At 43.8% G+C, this 24,382-nt stretch overlaps 7 protein-coding genes across 7 annotated transcripts; 5 read left to right on the top strand and 2 right to left on the bottom strand.

Annotated features, from left to right (window-relative positions):
- Positions 1–2,259: 2,259 nt before the first annotated feature.
- BJ212DRAFT_1282336 (uncharacterized protein) lies at positions 2,260–2,499 on the top strand (the record flags this gene model as incomplete). The annotated part of the gene is made up of 1 exon (XM_041331679.1): positions 2,260–2,499. A coding segment is annotated over one exon (240 nt), but the record flags the coding sequence as incomplete, so codon positions are not given.
- Positions 2,500–3,168: 669 nt separating this feature from the next.
- BJ212DRAFT_1199279 (uncharacterized protein) lies at positions 3,169–3,606 on the top strand (the record flags this gene model as incomplete). The annotated part of the gene is made up of 1 exon (XM_041329043.1): positions 3,169–3,606. A coding segment is annotated over one exon (438 nt), but the record flags the coding sequence as incomplete, so codon positions are not given.
- A 10,969-nt stretch (positions 3,607–14,575) lies between these two features.
- On the top strand, positions 14,576–16,416 carry BJ212DRAFT_1282474 (uncharacterized protein; the record flags this gene model as incomplete). Its single annotated transcript, XM_041331686.1, has 9 exons — positions 14,576–14,743; positions 14,789–14,946; positions 14,995–15,074; positions 15,126–15,178; positions 15,235–15,275; positions 15,331–15,477; positions 15,533–15,742; positions 15,799–16,038; positions 16,086–16,416. The coding sequence occupies 9 exons, from the start codon at positions 14,576–14,578 to the stop codon at positions 16,414–16,416; spliced, it is 1,428 nt and encodes a 475-aa protein (XP_041187898.1).
- A 723-nt stretch (positions 16,417–17,139) lies between these two features.
- Positions 17,140–18,981, top strand: BJ212DRAFT_768474 (uncharacterized protein). Its single transcript, XM_041344032.1, has 9 exons — positions 17,140–17,252; positions 17,306–17,434; positions 17,488–17,610; positions 17,660–17,776; positions 17,827–17,958; positions 18,016–18,138; positions 18,189–18,464; positions 18,516–18,623; positions 18,683–18,981. Exons 2-9 carry the CDS (start codon positions 17,365–17,367, stop codon positions 18,916–18,918), a joined length of 1,185 nt encoding a protein of 394 aa, XP_041187897.1. The 5' UTR covers positions 17,140–17,252; positions 17,306–17,364; the 3' UTR covers positions 18,919–18,981.
- Positions 18,982–19,043: 62 nt separating this feature from the next.
- On the bottom strand, positions 19,044–19,998 carry BJ212DRAFT_1449400 (casein kinase substrate phosphoprotein PP28-domain-containing protein; the record flags this gene model as incomplete). Its single annotated transcript, XM_041338688.1, has 7 exons — positions 19,044–19,099; positions 19,152–19,260; positions 19,328–19,370; positions 19,420–19,719; positions 19,775–19,828; positions 19,889–19,928; positions 19,983–19,998. 7 exons carry the CDS (start codon positions 19,996–19,998, stop codon positions 19,044–19,046), a joined length of 618 nt encoding a protein of 205 aa, XP_041187896.1.
- A 158-nt stretch (positions 19,999–20,156) lies between these two features.
- BJ212DRAFT_1485817 (NdufA6 NADH-ubiquinone oxidoreductase 14.8 kDa subunit) lies at positions 20,157–20,675 on the top strand (the record flags this gene model as incomplete). Its single annotated transcript, XM_041341033.1, has 2 exons — positions 20,157–20,571; positions 20,629–20,675. The coding sequence occupies 2 exons, from the start codon at positions 20,157–20,159 to the stop codon at positions 20,673–20,675; spliced, it is 462 nt and encodes a 153-aa protein (XP_041187895.1).
- A 291-nt stretch (positions 20,676–20,966) lies between these two features.
- Positions 20,967–22,960, bottom strand: BJ212DRAFT_1388268 (uncharacterized protein). The gene is made up of 7 exons (XM_041336918.1): positions 22,847–22,960; positions 22,537–22,787; positions 22,386–22,487; positions 22,240–22,335; positions 21,835–22,182; positions 21,233–21,769; positions 20,967–21,177 (listed from the first exon to the last, which is right to left on the bottom strand). The coding sequence occupies exons 1-6, from the start codon at positions 22,921–22,923 to the stop codon at positions 21,339–21,341; spliced, it is 1,305 nt and encodes a 434-aa protein (XP_041187894.1). The 5' UTR covers positions 22,924–22,960; the 3' UTR covers positions 20,967–21,177; positions 21,233–21,338.
- Between the last annotated feature and the right edge of the window lie 1,422 nt (positions 22,961–24,382).

Genomic DNA, 24,382 nt, shown 5'->3' with positions numbered 1-24,382 from the left:
ACAGGAAAGGCTTTTCTGCCTGTTTACAGCTTTAAGACTGGCTGCCTTAAGAGTACCCCTGACTACTTGAGTGGAGAGAGCAGTATAGATGATGTAACTAATGAATTTGGTGGCTTGAGTAGCATTGGTAGCCTGCCTAGTTGGAATATTATAAATAAGAGATTTTTTGTTATATGATGTAAGCTTGAAAGGACAATCTAATTTGATATTTTTCTTATCTGGAATGACTTTTTTATGATCATAATGATAGTAACTCTGCTCAGACCAGTTTTAGTAGCAATCTGCCTGGTATACAGATTAGAAAAGCTGATGATAATAACAATAGGGGCTATTTCAGCTGTGGGAGAGAGTTGCAGCAGAGTGGGGCAAGATTGTTGATGAGGAATGCCTCAGATTGATAGATAGTATGCATAGAAGAGTGGCAGAAGTAATTAGAGCAACAAGAGGAAACACCAAGTACCAGAATTATAGAGATTGTGTTGGTCAAACTGAAAGTCAAAAAAGTGTCTCAATGAGTCACCAAATTAAATTAACCATATCTTCACTTGATGACATAATTTTCTCACGCTAGAGGGATCAAACATAAAGCTTAGAAGCAGAGCTTTCCCACACCTCCCTATGGCTTAGTCATATTCTCACACCCTAGCTCATAATACAGCAATTACACAAAAAGTCACAAACATTGAGATACTTTTTTGAGCCACTGTATTATAACTTGAGTCACTCCAAACCATTAGCAGGCTGGCAAGTGCAATCTAATCTATTACTTCTATAAGCTTGTGGAGATAAATTCTGACAGACAAGCAGGTGATGTTGCTGACAAACACTACAATTGTTATTTGGGGAACCACAAGGTCCTTACCATCATGCATGCAATAAAAAGTAGTCTGAATGATATATTATATTTTCAAGGTATATCTTATTTCTTGCTAGTCTCAGATTTGATTAGTCATCTGAAGACTCATTTTTCACCAATGTACTGACTGTATCTGCTCTTGAAGCTTGAAGTCCCAAGGAATACCACCTACCAATGATGAGCTTAGGATTGCATAGGAAGAAAAGGTTTTTGATGTTACAGCAGTTGTCTAATATTTGATTCAGGTCAGGCAAGCATTAGTGAACATTGTTGACATTTTTGACAAGCAGGTTACCAAACCTTTTGGTAACTGGAACTAAGCAAGGTTTGAAGAGCTGCTCACATAGTGGCTCATAGCATGTGACCAGCTGTTTGAGGAGGTAGAATGACTGGAGTTCAAAATATTCTCAGACTACACACATGAAGGTTCATCACTCAATATCCCTGGCAGGCTTACCATCAAGTGCCACATTATGAAGATGCTTAGAGAAGAAACTATTCAAGGTGTGAAGGACATGATTAAGGTATCTGTAATGCAAAGAGCATTACTTTTTGCATCTGAAGTCACATGGATACATTCTCTCCATTCTCTTTCATTAATGCTACTTTGTGCTTACTCTTGCTCCAACCATTCATATCTTGACTCACCACATGCTCTTCATTCTCACTCCAGCTTAGACAAGTATCTGAACTTATATATATACCACTTATGCACACTCATACCTATAGCAGAATCTCATACAGTGAATTCCCCACTCAAAGAAATGTCCTAACCTGAAAGTCTCTGTCTCTCACCACTTGTGCTTACTCTGTTCTATACCCATGTCTCACCTTACCTTGTCCAGTTTGTAATTCCCTGTTGAACTCAAAGTCAGCCTTACAGGTAAGTCATGTCAAGCCCAAGAAGAACAATTTATAGTCTATACAATATGACAGAATGTCAAGTCTAAAGTCAGCCTCTCTCTTGATGCATGGACTTCAAGTAATCAATTTGCTTTCCTGGCCATTGTCATGCATTACATAACAAATGACTGGAGTTTGGGTGCATCACTGTTAAGATAGACCTTGAGCAGTTTCTGTAAATGCCATGTGATAAAGTGTGATGAAGTGTGACAAAAGCAATGAATGTGTATAGGATGTCTGTGGTGACAAGATATAAAAAACAGAAATAGAAGTAGTAAATTGCATGTATCCTTTTAAGGAAATGTTTTCACACCTTCAATGTAGTACAAATATTGTGGCCTGAATGTAGGGCTACAATATTGCTCTCATCTATATCTTGATAGCTGCAATCCCTGCAATGATATGGCCAGAGCAATCAAAATCATGCAAACATTGCAACAGTTTTGTTGCTTACTGTATATAACTGGCTTTCTGATACACCATCTTTACATTTGCCCACAGCAACATCTGTTGATGTGAAATGGCTGTTCAGTCATGGGCATCTCATTCTGTTGCATACCAGAAGTCACCTATCAGTGCAGTCAATGCATGCACTTCTTTGTCTTGGCCTATGGAGTGAGTTGGGTATACCCTCTGTGGGTCATACCCCAGGTCCATTATGCCAATACCTGCTGCAAAACCTGTACCCACTGTTGGGGTGTGGGTATATCTGTGTGTATGGGTACAGGTTTGACCTCTGATACTCAGGGGTATACCTGTGCAGTTGCCTAATCACAACATTATGAATGAAAACAAAAAGTGCCTCCACCACCTCCTAATTAAGTTACTGAGACAATGCATTTACTTTAATTACATGCAAACATACATATGATTACTTATACTTACTCTCCCTCATTATGGTGGCACCAAAATTGGTGTGAATACAGCATGTTTACCTTTTTCTTCCTTCTCCCTTGCTCTAACACCACCTGGGCATCTGGCTTGCAATCACTGGCAGTATCCACAATTGCCCTGATATCCATTGCAAACTCTATGCTCTCCTCATCAGCCTTTGATATCAGTCTCCCATTCAATTTTTCAACTCCTTGAACACTCAGGACATTGCCCAGTATATTGGCAATGACAAATGCACATCTGATCTTGCCTTTTTGGCTGATTCCTGGGGTAGCAGTTGTTACTAATGTTGAAAAATATGGTAGTGTCACATGTCACAGACCCTAGTGTGTATTCTATGTTAGTTTGAGGCATGAGAACATACATAGAATTAGATCTATGCAGTGATTCAGGTTTTTGTGTTTCCCACACTTCTTGCTTCATATTACCACATAGTACTCACAAGTCCTATTATCCGTGACTACATGCTCATTTCGTCACATTCATTTTCAAGTTATTCTAAGCTTATAATCATCATGCCTCATATTCAAAATGATCCTAACTTAAACATTTGTCTGGACTATGCTTCAGAAGACTTTGCTAATACTCAAGCACAGCTCATTAATGATGACACAACAGAAGAACAAGCAATTCAATTACTTAGGAACATCTGGCAATCTAATAACATGTCAGATAAGCATCTATGGCAACAACAAGAGCAAGATGACAGGGAAGAACATGAACACATTCAGCACATGGAAGATGATGAGCAAGAACATTTAAACCAAGAACAAGCCAACGAGGAAGAAGATGCTTGCAAGGAAGAATGGAAGAATAAACACAAGTATATTCCAAATCACAACTTGGGTATTCCTGATGATCCAACCATTACCCCCTGCTCATACACACTTTACAAGCTGGAGAAGGGAGAGTACCTTGAACTGTGGTATTTCACCAATGACAGACTAGATGAGGTGTCTGCCAAGAAACCATGGATGACAACACCATGGTTCTATCTACCCTACCAGATGGTGCAACAGCCTAGGTATCATCTGCCTCAACTCACAGCACTCATTCAGTTGTCAACAATGAAGACTTACATTTTGAAGACTTTTGTCAAGCATGCCCTCACTTTTTACTTGCCTTAGAAGAGGCAGACTGGCCGCAAGATAGGTTAAGGATGATGGCTCTTTTTTGGAGGAACTTACAAGTCCACAAGTACCATTCAGCATGAGACCCTTTAGCGCAGGAGACTCTCTTGGTATACCAAGCTGAGCAGCACAGATGTTGGCACATCGTGGCCAAGTCTCCAGCTGGTCCTTATGACATCTCTAATGTCAATGAGACAGTTATGTAGGAGACAAAGACCAGAGTATATTGGGAGGATTGCATCAAGAAAGACAATACTCATGATTTTGCAGGCACAAGCAGAGGTGTCCTCTCCACTTGTGCTGTATGCCTCAGATGAAACCCCCACAGAATCATTGAATGCAAGTCAGTCAAGCTCTGGGACGAGTCTCACAACTCACTTTGTGCATGAATCAGGAGAGTGCTCACCATGTGAGATGGAAGGTCCATATGCAGTGACTGGCAGCAAGTCAGTGGATGTGCAGAAGTCATGCATGATCACAGATACTTTTGCTTAGGATGTGGGGTCTTGACTCACAGAACTCAATTGTGCCCTCAAGCACAGAAAGCATAAGGCATGAGTGCCTTATAACCCAGATGCATGGGAAGCAGAACTCATTGCAACTGGTCTCATTGACAGATACCCCCAGATCCCTGAAGGTCTTCATCGAGGTTTTATGTTGGACATTCCTAATATTAGAGTCATGCAAGCACCTCCTAACAAAGAGTCCATCACTACATATCAACAAGAGTTTCTCTCCATTGTACAGGCCAAACTTAAGAAAGGAAGATACATTGGCCTGCTTAAACTTAATGAAGTCAAGAGTCTTATTGGACCCTTTCAGTCATCACCATTCTCTATCATTCCCAAACCTGGTCATCCAGGATGCCATTGTGTCATTCAAAGCTATTCTTTTCCTCACACTCCTTCATCAAAATTTCCAAACATGTCAATCAATTCTTACATTAATCCCAATAATTTTCCCAGTACCTGGGGTACATTCCACATACTTGCTCTTACCATCAGCCAGTTGCCACCAGGGTCACAGATTGCCATCAGAGATGTATCTGAAGTGTATTGAACAGTCCCAATTCATTCCTCACAATGGCTGGGATCTGTTGTATGGATCTCAGAAGACCAATTTTGCATTGATACTTGCATGTGCTTTGGTCTTAGTCCCTCAGCTGGTGCTTATGGGAATCTCACTGATGTGGGACTCAATCTTTTCAGTTCTAAGGGCATTGGTCCGAACTCAAGATGGGTGGATGACCACCTATTCATTCATATACTCAAAGAGTTCATTGCAGCTTACAATACCGAAAGAGAACAATGGCATAAGGAGATCACAAGTAGGGGGCCACATCAGGATGGAGGTAGGATTTGGTTTGGTGGGCATATTTTTGAAGATAGCACACTGGAGGAATTCAATGAGGACTGTTGCTTTCCTATCATGGATCTTTCTGGAGTGTCCCTAAGATCTACAGAAGACAGACATTTCTCATGTAACATGTCGGACATCAATGAGGTGTCAGAAGACCTTGATGTTCCCTGGGAAAGACTTAAGGACAAAGCATTTGCCTATGCTAATCCTTACATTGGCATCATGTGGAACTTGGAGCTTAACAAAGTTTATCTTACAGAAGAAAAGAAGCTTAAGTATCTCTTGACAATCCAAGTCCGGAAGAAACATGACACTCACATTCTCCTTGATGTACAACAGTTGTATGGTAAACTGTTACACATGCCACTTGTCATTCTGAAGGGTCAAGCATATCTTACATCCTTGGAGGCTATGCTTCACCTCGCCTTCAACAAGCCTTTTCTCCCATGGCACCCAGTCAAAAGTCTTGAAGTGGACCTTGCCTGGTGGTCAATGCTATTGCAGTCCTCCTTTGTGGGACATCCAATTCCCAAACCACTCACCTTACATGACCCAGCAGCATATTCAGATGCCAGTTCAGGCATTGGAATTGCTATCATCATTGGTGATAGATGGCAAGCCTGTGTCATATCCTGTATGCCAGACATAGATCCCATCATATTCCCACGCTTTCCGGACCTATTTCCGGACCCTGTATCCAACTCATTCCTGGATCCCCTATCCTGTCCACCCTACGCACATTCCATCCAGCAAGACATCCGGACTTTACCTCCTCTCAGATTCCGGACTACATCCACCACCTCACATATCTCAGTCCTGTTTCTGCCCTGCCTTCCAGATCCCCAGATCTCCGGACTTCCAGATATTAACTGTTACTATCTCTGGACCTATTCCTGCCCTCTATCCGAGATCCTGTGCCTATCCCCATTTAGGCATCTCCGCCTTTCCGGTTCTTGGTTATCTCTGTTTCTGTCTTGCTGATTGATCCTTGTACTAGTTTCATCTCCGAGTTCATTTACATATGTTCCATCTTACTTACCAATGTGTTTCCACATGCTCATACATAGCCTTACTCCTTTGCTTACTGATCCTCTCAGATAGCCTCTAGTATATAACCCCTGTACAACTACAGTAGAGTCCTCAGTCTGAATATCATCTTAGATCCTGTTCTACTTGCCAATCATCTTCTGGACTTCAGTCCGTCTGAGTCTCGTCCTTTTCCATAAGGCCTAGTGAAGGATTCCCTAGGCTGGAATTCCGGACTTTCAGATTTGTCCCCTATTTCTCTGTCCCAAGTCTAGGGATTGCTTCCCTAGGCTAGAGTCTTGCCTTTCTGGCACTTACCCTCTTTCTGGACTTAGGTCCACTTCCTGTCCCTCCGACTCTACCTTAGGGTAGTCTACCTCTGTTTGCTTCTACATCAGACTTTGTCCGATGTAGCCCCTATTCCTTCCGGACCTCCGGACCTCCTGTCCCTCATACCTCTGGGTATCCTGTCCTTTGGATGTTCCGCCCTCTGTACCTTTGGACATTCCGTCCTCCATACCTCCAGACCTCCTGTCCTCCATACTCCAGACCTCTGGACATCCTGTCCTCCTGTCCTCTGGACCTCCTATCCTTCCATCCTGTTTTCCTGTAGAAGTATTACCTTGCAGTGGGAACTCTCCTGAGCATTTCCTGCATTCCTCCAGAACTCTCCTGTGCTCTTCCAGATGTTTCCCATGCTCCTCCGGAAGTCCTCCTGCACTCTCCACCAGAGTAGCCAGCCTCTGGAAGTCCTCTGGACTTCGTCAGACCATCATCAGACTTCCTCTGAAATGAAGGCCACATACTCAGGTAAGGGGCACAGTGTACAAGCTGAGGCCAAGCCCCTCTGAGTCAGTCTCTCTCTCCTTTGAGCATGGTTCTTAACAGCCTGGCACTTACACAAAGGTTGGCAGACACTCAATGGTCAAAAGGACATTGGTTGGGCAGAAGCAGTTGGGTTTGAACTACTTACTTTGCACTGTCAGAATGGGAGGATCAGAAAGATGTTTCTGAGTCTATGGGGATAACCAAGGTATTATTGAAGGATGGTGTTGTCCTGCATGATTTGGGAATCATGCAGAACATGTATATGACATATCATGCCACATTTCCATAGTCTGTTAGTTTAGTCCTCAGACTACACAAAATGTACTTTGAGTACAAACTCAAGTGCAATATTTCACTTTGCATGCTCCAATCATGCAAAAATATGGTGTGTTGAAGAAAAGTCAAATATGATGAAGAAATCATATATTGACCTAGTCAAAGTTGATAGTCATACAAAAGTTTAGGTTATTGCCTATCATTTGGCTTATCTACTTTGACTAGAAATAACCAAGGAGAAAAGATAAAAGCCTACCAAAACCCTATCCAAAAAGCCAGTGTTTTGATTTGTTCTGTCGGATGATTTATTCTACTTTATTTTCTTCATATTTTTCTTTCATTTCTTTACCTACTTGATTCTTTGACCTCCCAGAGACTCCACAAAATGTACCTGCAGGGTATGATGTCATGATGATGTCATATAGCTCCACAGAAATTTCTGGAATATTCTGTTGGATTCTATGAAGCCATCTATGATGTCATAGTGATGTCATTGGATGCTAGAATGTTCTGCTCCACTTGGCTCCACTTTTGCTCCACTTTGCTCCACAATGAGGTCATTTATGATGCAACTCTGATGTCATTTCTCTTTCCAACCTTATTTCTTGGTACTATACAGTTCCTCCCATCTCATGTATTTAAGGAGAGCACTTCTCCACCCATAAGAATAAGAATCTCTTTTATCATTTAAAAGAAACCTCCACTTCTTCCACTTTCTCTGACATTGACACTCTTTGTGTTAGCCAGGAAGTGCAGACCAAGTACATTTGGTTTACTTGCTCTAAGATCATTTATTCTTTTCTTGACTGTACCTGTGCTGTCTAGTGTGCATCTGACATATAGTTTCAGAGGACTAGAAGTACCAAGTCAAGCCATATTATCTGTGCCTGCAGATTCCTTTGTTGGATCATCTGCTCTTGTATCATATCATCTTTCTTGGATTAAACCCTTTGCATTTAGGCAGGGAAATCCAATCAGCTTCTACCTAGTTTCCTTTTATAAGTCCTTTAGTATATCAAGGCAGGGGAATATCTAGCATTATTTGCCACATAATTTTGTGCATAGTACACACCTATTCTTTATTTTCTGTCTAGTCAAACATAGGACTAGAGAGACTCACCTATAAAATCTATTCTATTTGTCTAGTCAAACACAAGACTAGATAAAGTTTTATCTACATACTCTACATTATCTGTCTTGCCAGATAAAGCTAGGCTTGTATTGTAGAACCCCTATTTACAACCAGGTAGAATAAAACCACTGGGCTGTATAGCAGGTAACCTCCCATGAATGCCGCATTACCTACCATGAAAGAAGAAAAGTCATAGACTGCAAACTTGAGGCTGTTGGCAGCATTCAGTCTTATCAAAAGTGTAATTGTGGTGTCATTGCCTTTTGACCACTTTTATATAAGACACCTCAAGTAAGAAGACAGTGTAATGGCCACAGTAGAAACAAGGCCATCAATTCAGTCTTCAAAAGAATCTTTGATCTTATCTACAATTCCTCAGCACCTTATTCATTCCACCCAACTTACATCAAGAGCAAATGTAACCCAGTGTAGAGAATGAGATTGCTCTAGGCTTAGATCACCCATATTTTGACTCATGACGACTGGTACAGCACACAACTCACCATCTATGACTTTCCCATGAAACACGCCAGAGGCACAACACATTCCTGTGCATGCACTTAGTGTGCTCTTCCCACACTCAGTTGCACTATGTCACACAGCATCCCAGAACCTCCATCCATTGTCCAACCAGTCCCCTGGTGTGTCCCTTTCCATTGATTTTCATTATCAGACCATTTCTAGCATTGTACAATATATTATTTCATTATGGACCCTTTCTTACATCATTTACATACATAGAGCACTCCCTATTCACTTCTGAGCCCTGGGAGTGCACCTAGGCACAGCTTACCTGTTGCCTAAAAAGTTTTCATACAACAACCACCAGCATCCAATTGTTGTCTAGAGTTAGAGTCCATCATCATGAGTTAGCATCTATCAGAGTCATCACTCTAGTCATTAGCGCAAGTCCATTATTATCACCAGTCATCACTCAGCAGTCTCAGTCCATGTCCTCACACCATTCACCAGTCTTTATATGTCCACACACCACACATGCCTTATTCCCATGCTTCATACTCCTACATGCTCCATATTCCTGCACATGTGCTTCACCAGAGTTGACCTGGAGTCACTTTGTGGATCTTGCTTTCCTTGCTTCCCTTAAGGGTCAAACATATCACTTGGCGCACTTTGACCAACAACTTAGAGAGTCAGTAGCCTTCCTCTCACCCCAGAGGTAGAAGCATCTTTCTTTCTTCTGCTCTGCAAGCCAGCAGAGTTGTTGAACCCTCACCGGCAGACAAACCTTCAAGAGGGATCTATGGGAGCACAGAATTCCTCCTCCCTTCCATCCTCATCCCAGTCGAACTCTAACCATTCATTGTTGACCCCTTCATCATGTCCTCGAATCCCGAGGACTACAGTACAGACAGGACCATCACTTCTGACACCAAGGATGCTACTGGCCACAGTTCCAGTGAGACTCACAGCAATAGTGGTGGACCCAGTGCAGACTCTCGCTTCAAAGCAATGCTCCTGGCAGAACCATCAGCCATACCTCAACCCTACAAGAAAGGTCTAGTTTCCACAGCATCACAGCTTCAACCTCACTGTCTAGCAAGAGAATGACTGAAGCTGTGGTATCCAGTTAAAATGAGAGTAGCTACAGGGCCAGATGGAAGGTTTTTAGCAATATCTGAGGAAGACTTGGAAGGAGTACTCACCATCATGAACCTATCATGGGCAGTAGGCATGAGAGAATGCTATGGGACAGGTCTTCTAGTGTTTCACATCTTCTGTGACAAGAGATCAGTCCTGGAGGAACAACGTTGTCCCATCAACATGTGGACAATCTTGAACTTCATTTTGAGTTGTGCTGGCTCATATTTGGGGAAGATGCTGACCAATTATGTCTATGCAATCAAAGTGTGGCACATGCTGCATGGTCAGAGCTGGATTGTTAACCAAGATCAGCTAACAGCTTCATTAGATGGTGCAACAGAACTCACCCCCTCCTCAAAACACACCAAGCAAGCTCCATTCACAGTCAAGCTAATCCTCGAAATTTGGTCTCACCTCAATCTAGCAACTCCACTCAACATGGCAGTATATGCCTGCTTAACAACCACATTCTATGCACTATGTCGGTTAGGAGAGCTCACCACGAAGACTATAAAAGACTTTGATCCAGGAAAACAGGTCAAACATGCAGATGTGGAGTTTGACATTGAAGACAGGCATCAATTTAGAGCTACAAAGATTTTCATACCATGCACCAAAGTAGCTGCAGCAGGAGAAAGTGTTTATTGGGTGCAACAAGACAACCAAACAGATCCCAAAGCAGCACTACTACACCACTTTGTGATAAACAATCCTCAGGCCAATGGACATCTCTTTGCATGGAGACGCACCAAAGGAGCAAGACTGCTGACATGGAGCAAGATCTGGAAATGGATTAGTGGTATTATAAAGAGAGCCAGTTTGAGAAACCTCAAGGGACATGGACTGTGCATAGGTGGAACACTGGAATATCTTCTGCATGGAGTACCATTCAACATGGTCAAGTTGATAGGGAGATGGTCAAGTGAAGCCTTCACCAAATATCTGTGCAAACACGCATTAATATTAGCACCCTACCTCCAAGAATCACCAGCACTGGAACCATTCACCAGATACACAATCCCTCCAGTGCACTGAATGGTATGTTCTCCATTACCTTTGCTTTGCCCTTCTCCTTGAGAGATGGGAGTCCATGCTGTGTGTCATATGCCATTCTGGACTCTCAACTCTAAATCCGCTTCTCCAGATATCTAGATCCAAGATCTGGATCTCAAATGATCTGATCTATCTTTATCTTCCTTCCAGAATCCAAACCCTATATCAGTGCCCAACCCCATTTAGACTTCCCCTGTCTCCAGACTCTGGTTAACTATGTTTCCCTTCTGATTATTAATCTGTTACATACATTTCATTTCTGATATGCATTATTGGTGATCCATCTTACTTACTAATAGACTTTGCATATGCTTTGTACATAGCCTTTGTGTTTGCTGACTGATTCCTATATGATACCTACAGTATATAAACCTCCTGTAACTCTCAGAAATACTTCAGTTCAAATATCATCTTAGTTCCTGCTCATTCCTGTGTCCTCCAGACTCAAGCCAAGTCTCTTGTCATATTCTGAGTCTTAGGATTGTATCCTAGACTACACCTCTGGCTCTACCTTAGGGTAGTCTATCCCCTGTTAGTTTCTAGTCTGGACTTTGTCTGGATTAGCCTTATCCACTTGTCCAAGTAACATCCAGATATCCATTATCTGCCCTAGTCAAATCCTGGAAACTCCAGTGTCTTAATAACCAAGGGTCTTATATAAATGCATGTAAAATGTAATGACACCACAATTACACTAGGATAAGACTTCTTGCCAGTCCTCGATTAACACGGTCTACAACTTTTCTTCTTTCATAGTAGATAATGTGTGAGTTCTTGGGAGGTTCACTAAACCAATCTATGTGATTAACTTAGCCGAAGCTTTTGTGTTATATCCTAACTTATAAACTTGTCTAGGATAAACCATCTAGACACTGGAACATGGTTCCTCATTAAGATAATCCTCTGTAGAGACTACGGTCTCAAATACAAATATGTTGACCAAAGACTGATTGGTCAAATAGGCACAAAGTGGTGAGAAACTGGTCTCACAAATGATCAGATTGACCAAAGCTCATGTTGGTCAATATCAGAAAACTAGGTGAGAAGCTGGTCTCACAAACGAACAGATTGACCAAAGCTCATGTTGGTCAATATCAGAAACTAGGTGAGAAGCTGGTCTCAAATAAACTAAGTTTCTATTGTAAGAAACTTATGTAATCTCAAGGGAATGTCTTTTCCCTGCACTTGGTACTTCAAAGGGGCTTTCTTTGTAAGCAACAATCTTCACAGTGAGTAGCTCAAACTGAGATTCAAATGATTGCAAGTGGGAGATCCTATTTTTTTGGGGGGAGAATGGGCCCTCCTTATATACATTTTGTGTGGGAATATTATGTAAGTAAAAAAGCGGAGTAATGACATCAGAAGTGGAGCAGAACATTCCAGAATATTCCATAGGTGGAGTAATGACATCAGAGGTGAGTCATTGTGGAGCAGAACATTCCAGAACAAATGACATCATCATGACATCATCATGACATCATAACTTTCAACAGAATACTTGCAGGAGTATCTGTGGAGCCATATGACATCATTGTGACATCATACCCTGTAGGTACAATTTTGTGAAGTATCTGATGGGTCAGAGCATCCCAATAGAAAAATAAATCAAGGAAATACTAGAGAAAACAACTCAGAAATAATAATACAATAACAAGACACAAAACACAGGCTTTTTAGATAGGTTTTTGTTAGGCTTTGAACTTTTCTCTATGGTTTTCTCTAGCCAAAGTGAATAAGCCAAAGGCAAGGCAATACCTTAACCTTCTTGCTTCACAATATCAACTAGGTCATTATGTGATTCCCATCTCACAAATGACTTTTCTTCAAGATATAATAAATTCATGAATCACAGAGGGGAAACTGAACTATATGACCAAGGTTTGAAACCAAGGTATGGGTTGACTAGCCTGATGCCTAAGCTCACAGACTTTGTCTTTTAGGGTGCTACCTAGTAGTCATGTCCATACATGATTCCCAAATCATGCAGGACACCAGACAACTATTCTAGCCCCTGGAAATTAAGGGCACATACTCAGGAAAGGGGCACAGCGTACAAGCTGAGGCCAAGCCCTTGTGATCCAACCTCCTTGAGCATGCGACCTTAACACTGTGCCTGATGTGTCACAGGGCTCCTTTGGGTCTTTTGGGAATCATGGCTCATTTTGGACTTTACTGCAGGTTTAAAATGATGTTTCATGTCTCAAACCTTTCAGGTTTGAGTCCAAATAGCTACAATATACCATTGCTACTATTCCTGTAAAATCAGCCTTTATCAGCTACAAATTGTTATGAACTCAGATAGAGCATCATTCCAATAAAGGAATCAAGGATCATGGTCAATCAAGGACTAAGCCTTTTTGAGTCAATGCCTCCCTCAGGAGCAATCATCTAGACTCCTGCAGGATCTAGAATTCAAATGGGACAAATGGCTAGCCTCCTTCCCAAGGAGCTAGAGTTCAAGTATCAAAGAGAACCAAGTAGATTCAAGTTAGAGAAAACACAAGTGGTAACTAGAGTTTATATATGTAAAGGAATCATGCACAGACCAGGCTGGGCAAAGGGTAACTAGTACTAGAAATGGAAGGTTCATGGGAAAACAAGGTATGAGTCAGAGATAAGAGAGACCATGAGGAAACAGCATAGTGAAAAGGAAGCATTAATAGTACAGCCATTAGGTGTCCACAGTGATGGTGAGAAAAAGAATAGGGGTATTGTAACACAAATAAAGTTGATTTTTGATGCATTAACATGAAAACTGACAGCAATGCATAGAGTCAAACTGTTGAATCAATGTACAAGGTCACAGTCACAGTAGGCCATTGAATTGATTGCATTAGTATAGTAATTGGTCAAGCATGATGGGCAGCTGGCACTTTCTGAGTAAGTCAACAAGTCACATGTTTCACATGATGGAGTGTTCAATTGATGTGCACAAATGGTTGTATACTTTTCTTTGAAACCTCAGATATGCAATTTTGACATACACTACCTGCTAGGAAAATACAACAGTGTTTTTTATAGTGTTGTAAAAGCAAGGTACCTCAATTTTCAATTTCATATCTCGAATGCCCATTGATAACTGTACTTATGTAATTTTCCGGTGAGCTGGTCCGACCGAAGCCTTGGCAAGTTGACAACTTGAAGGACATGCGACATCTGGCCCTTGAAGCTAATGCCCATTGCCCACCAATCCCAATGCGTCGGCTGCTATACAAGCTGACTTGTTACGTGATCCGTCCCACCGTGAAATAGCAAATTCCATGGAATGGTTTAATTAAACGCTTCGTTATCCGTGCGTCCTTATTTTGCATACATATGAATGATTTACATAAAGGGCGTAGCTCACCGAAAGGATGACAGATCTAGGCTTCGAATTGGTCATGGCGCTAATCTTTGATCAAGAAGTGCACTAACACCGCACGCGCTTGCCTTGTTTTGATACAGTACACGGATATTCTAGCGCCCGACAAATGCATAATAAGTTCTAGAATCCCATGCAGGGCTTCGTCAACCATGCCTCCCTTTGCAACGGAGCCGCTGCTCACCACTGATGTACCTTCTCCAAGTTCTACAACCACAATCCACCCTACATATAAATACACGTGTCCGTACTCCAAACACAAGGAGGGCAGGAATTTAGTAGTCTGTATTGATGGATCATCGAACCGGTTTGGACTGAAGGTGCGTATGTACTTGATCAAGTTTCTCTGGCTAACAACTACGCAGAACACCAATGTCGTCGAACTCTACAGCCAACTTGTGAAATCTGAAGCCCAGCTCACTTATTACAACAGCGGAGTGGGCACGCACGCCCGGCCAACGTGGCGCTCTCTCACATATGTTCATTATTGGCTGAGCAACAAGGTGGATTTGCTTATTGCTTGGTATGTGGCGCGGTTCAACTCTATATAGTATTATTGAGCATGATTCAGGAATCTCGAAAGAGTGATACTGGCAGCCTATCGATGGATATCAGAAAACTATCAAGACGGTGATAGAATTTACCTTTTCGGTAGGTTCTCGTGTTAGACGCAGTGATGCCCGAGATAATGTCTTGTCATAGGCTTTTCTAGGGGCGCTTACCAGGCCCGAGCAATTGCTGGAATGATACACCGCGTGAGTCGTGCGAATTGACATGCTAACCAAAAAAGGACGATTTGTTATAACTCTAGGTCGGCTTAATCCTCCCCGGCAATAACGAGCAAATACCATTGTAAGGATAGTCACATCTCGTGCCATCGCTTCCTTCTCATCTCGGCGACATTTAGCGCATTCGAGCTATACTCGAAAATAGATGAAAAGGCCTCGAAGAGAAAAAAATCTCGGCGCAAACATGCCTGGGCGAATGAGCTTGCTGAAACGTTCAAGAGCACATTCTGCAGATCGCACGTCCACATCCATTTTATCGGCGTATGGTAAGACATTGACCTTTGGAACATGGTTGTTATTTATTTATTTATTCATGTTAAGGGATACTGTTTCTTCAGTTGGCGTTGTGAGGGGGAAGACCTTACCTTCAACTACTAACGGCGACCACCATATGTGCTATTTCAGACATGCTCTTGCTTTGGACGAGCGGCGAGTCAAGTTCCTTCCTGAGTATATTCATGGTGCAAATACAGAAGGGTCCCATTCCGAGCGCATCAAGGAGGTCTGGTTTGCAGGTAGTCACTCGGACGTGTACGTCAAATGCCTTAAAATATCTGTACCTTTGACTCAATAACGGATATTTCCAGTGGCGGAGGCAATCGACTCAACGAGAAGCTTCAATCAGGTGACATTCCATTGCTATGGATGCGAAAGGAGGCTGTCGAGGCGGGCTTGAGGGTGAAGCCCACGGAAGTCGTCTGGAAGATGGACGACTTGCAGAAGAGGACGTTCGAATCACTACGGAGAACATGGTGGTTACTCGAATTCGCTCCTGTCAAGCGGGTTGTTTATGGCACTCAGGACAATCACACATTTGGGTATGTGCTGTGAGCCTTTTGATGTACATCGATGAATTCATTCAAATCTTCTGAAGACTCCACCGTGGCGCGCCTCGGGTGATCCTCCCCGGACAGAAGATTCACGCTTCTGTCCTTTTCAAAGGCAACTATCGAGCCAAGGCCAAATTCTGGAAGGACTTCGATGTATGGCCAGAATTGATGTACTGGAATGATCCAGTCAGCCAAGACCGCCTTTCCAAACTGGGTCAAGTGTGGGAGAAGGATATCTTTGATGCATCAACCGTGCCCTCACTTTTAAGAGATATCCAGTTACATGGAGTGGAGTGTTTCGACGCAGTTGACCGACTAGCATTCATGGCTTCATTTGGTGAGTGTTTTATTTCTTTATTGCAATTTGTCTTCTGAGCACTTTACAGAGCAAGGAAGGGCTGCGATTAAAGAATCAGACGGCTGGGACAACCAGTTAAAGGAGTTAGTCCGTTACAGCGATGATCCGAAAGTACGTGTCAGTGCTACCGTCGCACTGAGCGAACTCTGTAAGTCACAGTGAACCTATTGCACGGATGTCCACTCACTTTCTACAGTGCCTCAACTTGAAGCGCGATACTTGGAAACGGCAGCCGCTGACGTGTTGAAAATGCTGGCGAGCAGGGACGATATCAATCAGATTCGAGCTTGCAAAGCCCTTCCCGCTCTAGTTAAGCATGCTGCGGTAGGGAACGAGATCTTGAGCGAAGCAACATTCCAGCGTGTACTAGACCTTGGAGGGGTCTCCGACACTGAGTCGTTGATGGTGCAAATTCATGCATCACAGACTTTGTCGTTACTTGCTCGCAATAGTTCGTAATTCAAGCCCACCGGAACGATATTCATTTTGTGACTGGGATATCTTCAGACGTCTATCAACCGGCTGTGACAGAAAAGGCCGCAAAGGGCATCATCGATCTTCTCGGCAGCGAACGTGAGTTTTCGATCTGAACGTGCTTTTATACGTTCAAGCTGACATGACCTACCGCAGACGAAGAAATTTTGGTAGCAGCCTTACGCATACTTGCTGCCCTTGTCCATGACGGTATTTCCGGTTGTTCTTTGAACGCAGGCGTATGCCTGACAACCCGTTTCAGAAACAGCCCAAGCTAAGGTCCTAGAACTAATTCCTACGCTTATCAAACATTTGAAGCAACACGACTTTTACATCTCACCGCCGGTGGGTAATGTTATATGTGCATATGCAAGACACGGTAAGTTTCCTGTGCCATCGTCACTTAATTGATGTGCTGATAGCAAGATTCAGATAAATTCCGTAAGCAATTACTACAACCAGAAAGTGATTTTCTCGCGCTTCTGGTCAACATGTTGGAACATCGCTTAACCGATATTGAGGATCCTGCCATCCAAATCCTGGGCCAACTTGCGAACCATAGTACGACATATGCACTTGCACTCATATGTAGCGCCTGACAAGTGGATTTCCAGCTGACGTTCAGGGAGACTTGATTCATAATGGACACATTAAGAACCTGGCGTCGTTGATGAAAAATCGCAAGCACGAAACAAGTAGCGGAGCTATTCTCGCGATGTTGTCGCTTCTCCCGTATCGTGAGTTTCTTATACGATAACATCTCTTCTACTGCTAAGCTTGTTTCAGCATATATACAATTGACGGCAATCAAGGAAGGTGTCGTTGAGACTTTGGTCAATCATTTAAAGCACAAGAAGAAGTGTTTGTTTGCGGCTTACGCATTCTCTCGTATCCTGGACCACGGTCAGTTTTTCACCTAATGTCATGATTGAATATTCCTCAGTGCAATTCAGAAAACATCAGAAAGGCTATGTTTGAGCTATCCGCGCCTGACTACATCATCAGCGCTTTCAAACAAGGATCGTTTATCGTGACGGTCGAGAATGAACCCGGTAAAGAGGTGCTCGGACGCCTCATGCGCAACGGTAAGCTTGTGCGCTGCTGCGTTTCCCGTCTCGAGATCTCAACACTCCTATATACAGATGACCTGAGGGCAGCTGTTCTTAAAGCCCACACAACAGCGGCCCTTTGTACCATGTTCAAAAAGGGTGAAGCAACACTGAATCATGCAGCATTTGATTTCCTGGACATCATATCCAACTATCGTGAGCACGCATTTCTATGCATAATGATTTATGCTAAGAAAAATCAAAAGCCGATGGGAAAGAGTTGATTAAAGAATCTAAGATCGCCATATTCCGCGCCATAGTGGTCGCCTTGGACAACCAGAAGTGGGATTCTCAAATGAATGCTGCAATAGCACTTCACACTCTTTTTGGGATCCGGCATTCATCTGAAAGAACTTTTGTCACACATGAGTTTCAATCGGTCATCTTGGAAGGACTCCCGCGAATACTGAAATTGTTGGTGCATGATCGGTCTTACCGTGTTGTTGGCGGTGCGGCAGCTCTCTTTGCACTATCTGAGGACGGTATGTTGCATCGCACGACAGGACACCTCACACAAGCTCATATTTTTGAAGGAACTGTACGGGCTCGTGTGCGAGAGCACGCAGATTTTAAATTTGCCAGAAGTGGGTATTTCTCGAGGAGCATAAAACTACAGTATCATGACTCAGACCCACGGGAAGGTAACCTACGCATTTTCTCGAATGTTACGGGGATCTAACGCCATAACGCTTGCTATTAGAGGATGTCCACAAGATGCTTGACATATTATTTGCGGCCATGGAGGAAAACCCTCACCATCACGGTGCCCATCACCATCGTGGTGCCCTAAATTTCCCAGATGTGCACCCAATGCCTGCCCGCAGTCGCTTGGTCACTTCCCTTGCGATCTTATCTTGCATCTTCTACATTCCTTGCGGCCTTACAACCATGCTAGCTGGATGGGCAATCGATGGAACGGAAACGTCGCACACATGACTTCCGCAATGCGCATCACCCCAATTTTTCTAGCTTTATAGGAGAATTAAAGAATTACAGAGTGCAATGCAAGCAACACAGAGACTATGTATTACAGAGTCTTGATGACCATTGAAATATGAGAATCAAGTGCGTTTCTTCTCGGCTGCCTTGCGCTTGGCCTCTATCTCTGCGGCCTTTGCTGCGGGATAGTGAGATCGTTGTGAATGATTTGTGTGGACATTGCATCGAACCTTCAGCTTCAGCCTTCCTCTTGGCTTGAGCAGCCTCTCGTTCCTCTTTGATCTTTCTAAGGCGGGCGAGATCAGACTTTGCTTCATCGGTCTTTCCAGCAAGATGTAGCTACAGTCAAAGGGGTGAGCTGAATGAAGACGAAACATGACATGTTACTCCAGCAACTCAAACCGACCTTCCAGTAGCGATCCTTGGCTTCTTGTTTCTCCTTCGCCTCCCTGAGAAATAGACGATCAACGACATTATTCTTGAGGCGTAAACACCCACCTTTCTCTACGGGTTAGCTCTCGAGGCGCGCCAAGATCAGATATATTCATCTTCTTCTCGACGTGGTTGGGGTTTATTAGATCTGCATCTGTGTCACTGTCTCCCTCCCCTGGTTGTTTTTGGTCGGCTTGTTTCTTCTTGAGCGCCTTTCGCTCAGCGCGACTTAGCTCAGGCTGTGCGGCACTGCCGCTGGCCCCTTCTTCATCCTCCTCATCCTCATCTTCCTCCTCCTCTTCCTCTTCTTCCTCCAATTTGTTCTCTTCGTCTGAATCGGCCTCATCCTCTTGATTACGAGGAGCCCTGATCAGGACAAACTATTGAGCCAAATGCCATAATTATCTCTTGGAAACCTCACCATCGTTTATCAAGTGAAACAGCAGTTCCGTTCTCGTCAATTTCGAGGTGTTTGCTAAGTTAAACAACGCTATTCAGCGTGGACGATGGGATCACAACGGTGGGCGAATTGCACCTGAAATTCCTCCCTCCGCCGCGCTTGGTCTTAAACTTGCCTGTTCGATAAGTATTCAAGATACATCTCCGATCTAGTCAGAATTGACTTTTACCTGAGCCTCTGACCATCTTATTTTCTTGATGTGATGCTGCGAAGAGTCAAGAGATTCAGAGCTATCAGACGGATAAGATAAAAACTAGCCAAATGGACTTAAGCAAAGCTTATGTCAGCAACTCCACTCCGTTCAACACGACGCTACCATTACAGTTACAAGTCCAGGCTGACCATGACCACAATACCCTCCCGACTCGCGCAGATGACGCGCATATCAAGCAGCCGCGCAGAAGTGCGCCTTCGAGCTATTGACCTATACAGGGCATGGGTCCGTGCTGTACGTGCACTACCGATTGAGCTAGCTTCCTACCCGACATTAACCGAACGATCTTTTGACAAGGCTCCCGAGATTTGTACAATCTATGCATTGAACGTCACTCCAGCACACCTGCGCCATTCAATTCGCCAAAAGTTTGAACAGAACCGCCACGTAACAGACCAGCGCGCCATCGAGGTGTTACTGCTCAAGGGTCAGCAGGAATTGCAGGAGACGTTAAACTGCTGGAAGCAACCAGACCATATATATGGGATTATGCTCCAAAATAACCAACGGCCACACCGAACATTCCTGCAGAAGTTCTATGAGGGTGAATTTCACTTTGTTCCCTTTTATTCGATCGCGCTCATTCGATGTACCATGATAGGTCGTGACGAGGATGCTGTTCTTCCTGCTGCATCTGGCGTTGTATAGAACATAGAAGAGAATGATCACTTTGCTTTCTTCTGGTACCGCCATCTCCTTTCGAGGCATTGATTATGTAGATTTATACGTACGTGGTGGGTGGATAATGTACCGCTTGCGCGGCCGTTTTGCTGCCTGAAATTTTCAGGTTCCTCAGATAACATTCGACTATTTCAGCCCACCCCCTGGTTTTGAAGTGTGACCTGCAGTCCGGTGCCTAGACATTCTACCAGGTGTACCGAATAGCGGGTGTCCAGTGTATCAGTGAGAAATGTGACAAAGCGAATATTATTGACAACATCGCTGAAGATAGTTTGGCTAGTGTGTTAGTGTACGTATATGATTGGTACATAATGCAAATTTCTTCCCGAGCGAACAATATTCAATGTGGTCATGACAGGCAGTCAAGCGGATCCGGCTCGCTATCGTCGATTCGATGCAATGTGGCGCTTGCCTTAATGCGGTCTAAGACATCCTTGGGTGGACCTCTGGATTTGGACTTGGAGTTGGGCTATAAATCGGTTTGTGAGAAGATATCAGGACACTAATAGCTATATAGAACCAACCTTTTCCGTCCTCGGCTTTCTCGATGGAATGGCGTTCTCTTTTTGTTTCACGGAGGAAATATGCACGCTGAAGCCGCAGATTGTGGGAGCGCTCAGCCAGTTTTTGTTATAGGACGTACCGTGGCTTCGGTTCTTCATCAAATCTTGCCTTCTTTGAAACAGGTTTCTTAGGCATGTGATCTTCGTCATCCGATTCCGGTGGGCGTTCCTTCTTCCTCTTTGTATTTTGTTTCATAGCTGAATGAGGTTTCCTGACAGCAGAGTCTTCCGCATCAGGTTTCGACACCGCAACGGAGTTGGATAAAGGCGAAGATTTAGCGCCTTGGGATTTGGACACTTTGGGCTTCTTGAGAGGTTGTTTCACATCTCTGCTAACATCGTCATCAGGCGCGCTGCGTTTGGGGTTAGTGGCAGACTTCTTCATGGGGATATCAACGATCAGAGATCCATAAGTTTTTGTTTTCACTGTGTGTGGAGACTCCTCATTGACTTCTGTCCACTTGGAATGTTTCCGCGTCTGAGAAGAATCTGTCGGCTCTGTTGTTGAATGAAACGTATTGAGATGATGTTCGCAGCGATTTATATGTGTATAAAGGCATCACCTTCATCCGAGTGCTCCTTGCGATTCTCTGTGCGTCGTTTGGCTTGTGCTCGATTAAGTGGAGCCTCTTTGGCGGAGGGCTGTTTGTGAGCAGACTTCGGAATCACGGAAGGCTCAGCGGTTGCAGGTTTATTGTCAGGCATATGCGCATCCTCATCATCGGATTCGATTGTGACGATAACGGGCTTGCGTTTAGAATGTGTTTTTGGTCGGGGAGCTTCTACCAAAGTGCCTTCGTCGTCTGATCGAGGCGCCTCCGCTAATTTGGCTTTGACTTTAGATATGTCAGGTGGTTTTGCCTTTGACGTCCGCGTCTTTCGGTTTAATGGTTCAAGATTAGCGTCAATATCTGTGTGAATGATCATCTACATCTACGTATGCAAAAAGATGGTGAGGATGAACGTGCCAAGATCACCAGCTTGAGGTTTGGTCTTCGGCGGCCGTCCTCGGCGTTTTGGAGCAGGTTTGACTTTGGTTGTTTCTGCTTCTGAGACATCGTTACCTGAAAACTAGTATAGGAAGTGATCCCAGCAGAATAGGAAAGAAGCTAACCGTCAGTAGCTTTGGCCTTTCCTTTACCCTTGCGAGTAGTATGACCTGCTTTTTTCTTTGTCTGCGCCTTCGATATTTTGCTTCCAGACTCGATAGAGGGACCTGCACGATGATCGACTGATGACGTTGCACGTGAAGTAGTGAAACGCACCTGCCACAGCGTTTCCACTAACCAAGCCCGCTGGCTCCTCGGTGTTAGTTTTCAAGCGTGAAACCCTGTCCTTGATATGACTCTCTTGGGCTTTACTAGTCGTCTTGTTGCGTTTGGCCTTTGATGGGGATGTGCTATGGCTTCGGTGGCGATAGGGTGACTTCGTGGCCACTTTTGAAGGGGACTCTCCAGAAACGGTGCGGGCCAACAGAATATCCTTAAGGGCATTCTTTTCCGAGGGAACAAATGCACTACAGAGGGCGATTGGGGTGAGTTCAATACATGTAGATAGTAGGTATGGGGTACTGACCCTCCACGATCTCTGAATCGTGCTTGCTGTCTCTGAAGACGTTGAGCCTTGCTCTCCTCCACAGTCACAGGCAGCATCTAGACCTTACGAAGAAGTAGAAGATGAAGCTTAGCGTGTCAAGACTTTGGTCAGACTCTAGAAACTGAAGTCATGTGATAGGCAAAAGTTAATCACGTGATACGCGATTGCCTGTGTCTCCTATTCTCAATTTTCTCACCAAAGCTCGCAACTTTAAACCACCATGACAATGACTGGCTCGTTCTATTCTTATGGTTATGCTTTATTTATCGCATTTTATGTCAGAATGACTCTCCGTGAGGAATCAGAATCTCCAAAGGACACATTCTTCGAAATTAGGTCACGCATACTCGTTTCCTCCCAGCTCCATCTGCCCACTCGTTTACATATTCATCTTCGTCTCACTCACCGACCTCGGGTCTAATGGCCTCGATTTACTCGGTGGATGGCTATTTCGATATGGAAATGTCTAGCGCGATGATGTTGTCGGCCTCTATGCCAAACAGTATCTTGGCGACAAATATAAGGCTATTTCGATAAGAGCGAAACTAGAATATGCTCTTTCGGAACGCAGGTTCGATGCCAGTGTGCTCCGTGACTCACGTCTGGATAATGACAATGCCCAACATCTTTGGCTTTGAAGGCTTGAACCCTTCGACCGTTTACTACAGCTATAACACCTCCAGTGTTCCGAAGTTCGTTGTTCTAGAAGTATGTGATTAAACTAAAAGTATATACTAGCTTATTTTAGGCTCATAACAGGTTTGGCGAGGGCTACTTATACGTGCTGGAGGTGGGTAATTGCGAGGACAACAATCGAACATGAGGGCAAGGTCTTATTTCAATAGCCCTTCTTTCTCTCACCCGCTTCAATTCGGCTACGATCATTAATGAACTTCTCCCCGAAATTTCATCATTTCAACGACCGTACCGGATTTTACACAGTTGCTGTCAAAGCACCTTCATCACCTTTATCTGACACCCCACGTCCGGATGTTCCGATCTACTTCAAGTTATATATATTCCAGACCCCGACAACACTGACTCAATCGTCACGCACAAGTAGAAGACTCACGGAGTTGGACTGCTCCCCTTCGTACTGTCACCTCCTCGCCACTGACAACGTACAACCTAATCTTGTTCCTCATGGCAAACTTCCTGGGTCTCTTCAGCACGCTTTCTCGGATGCTCTATTAGGCACTCATCCTGCATCACAGGAAAAGGCTCAACGTTTTTGCAAAACCAGATCCGTATCCGTCCATTCGGCAATCAAGCAAGAACATGCAGTCGGAGGAGATTACATGACAAAAGAAAGGCTTTATTGAGAACCACTTTCAGAAATTTTTCTATTTCTGCAGTGGCGATGCCAGGAAGTCAACCTTGTTGTCAACCTCCTCTCGGGAAATCCTTTCGTTCAGCCTATCGTTTTCTCGTCTGGTCCAGATGGTTCCAGCCCCCGGACCCTGAGTCGGATTATATCCTACATTTCCCCACAGGTTTTCATCCAAGCCTTCCTTG

This window comes from Suillus subaureus (assembly GCF_016647635.1).
Source record: "Suillus subaureus strain MN1 chromosome Unknown BJ212scaffold_45, whole genome shotgun sequence".
Classification (NCBI taxonomy): domain Eukaryota; kingdom Fungi; phylum Basidiomycota; class Agaricomycetes; order Boletales; family Suillaceae; genus Suillus; species Suillus subaureus.
Note: the sequence above shows the minus strand (reverse complement) of the source record. Positions and strands in the feature narration are given on the sequence as shown.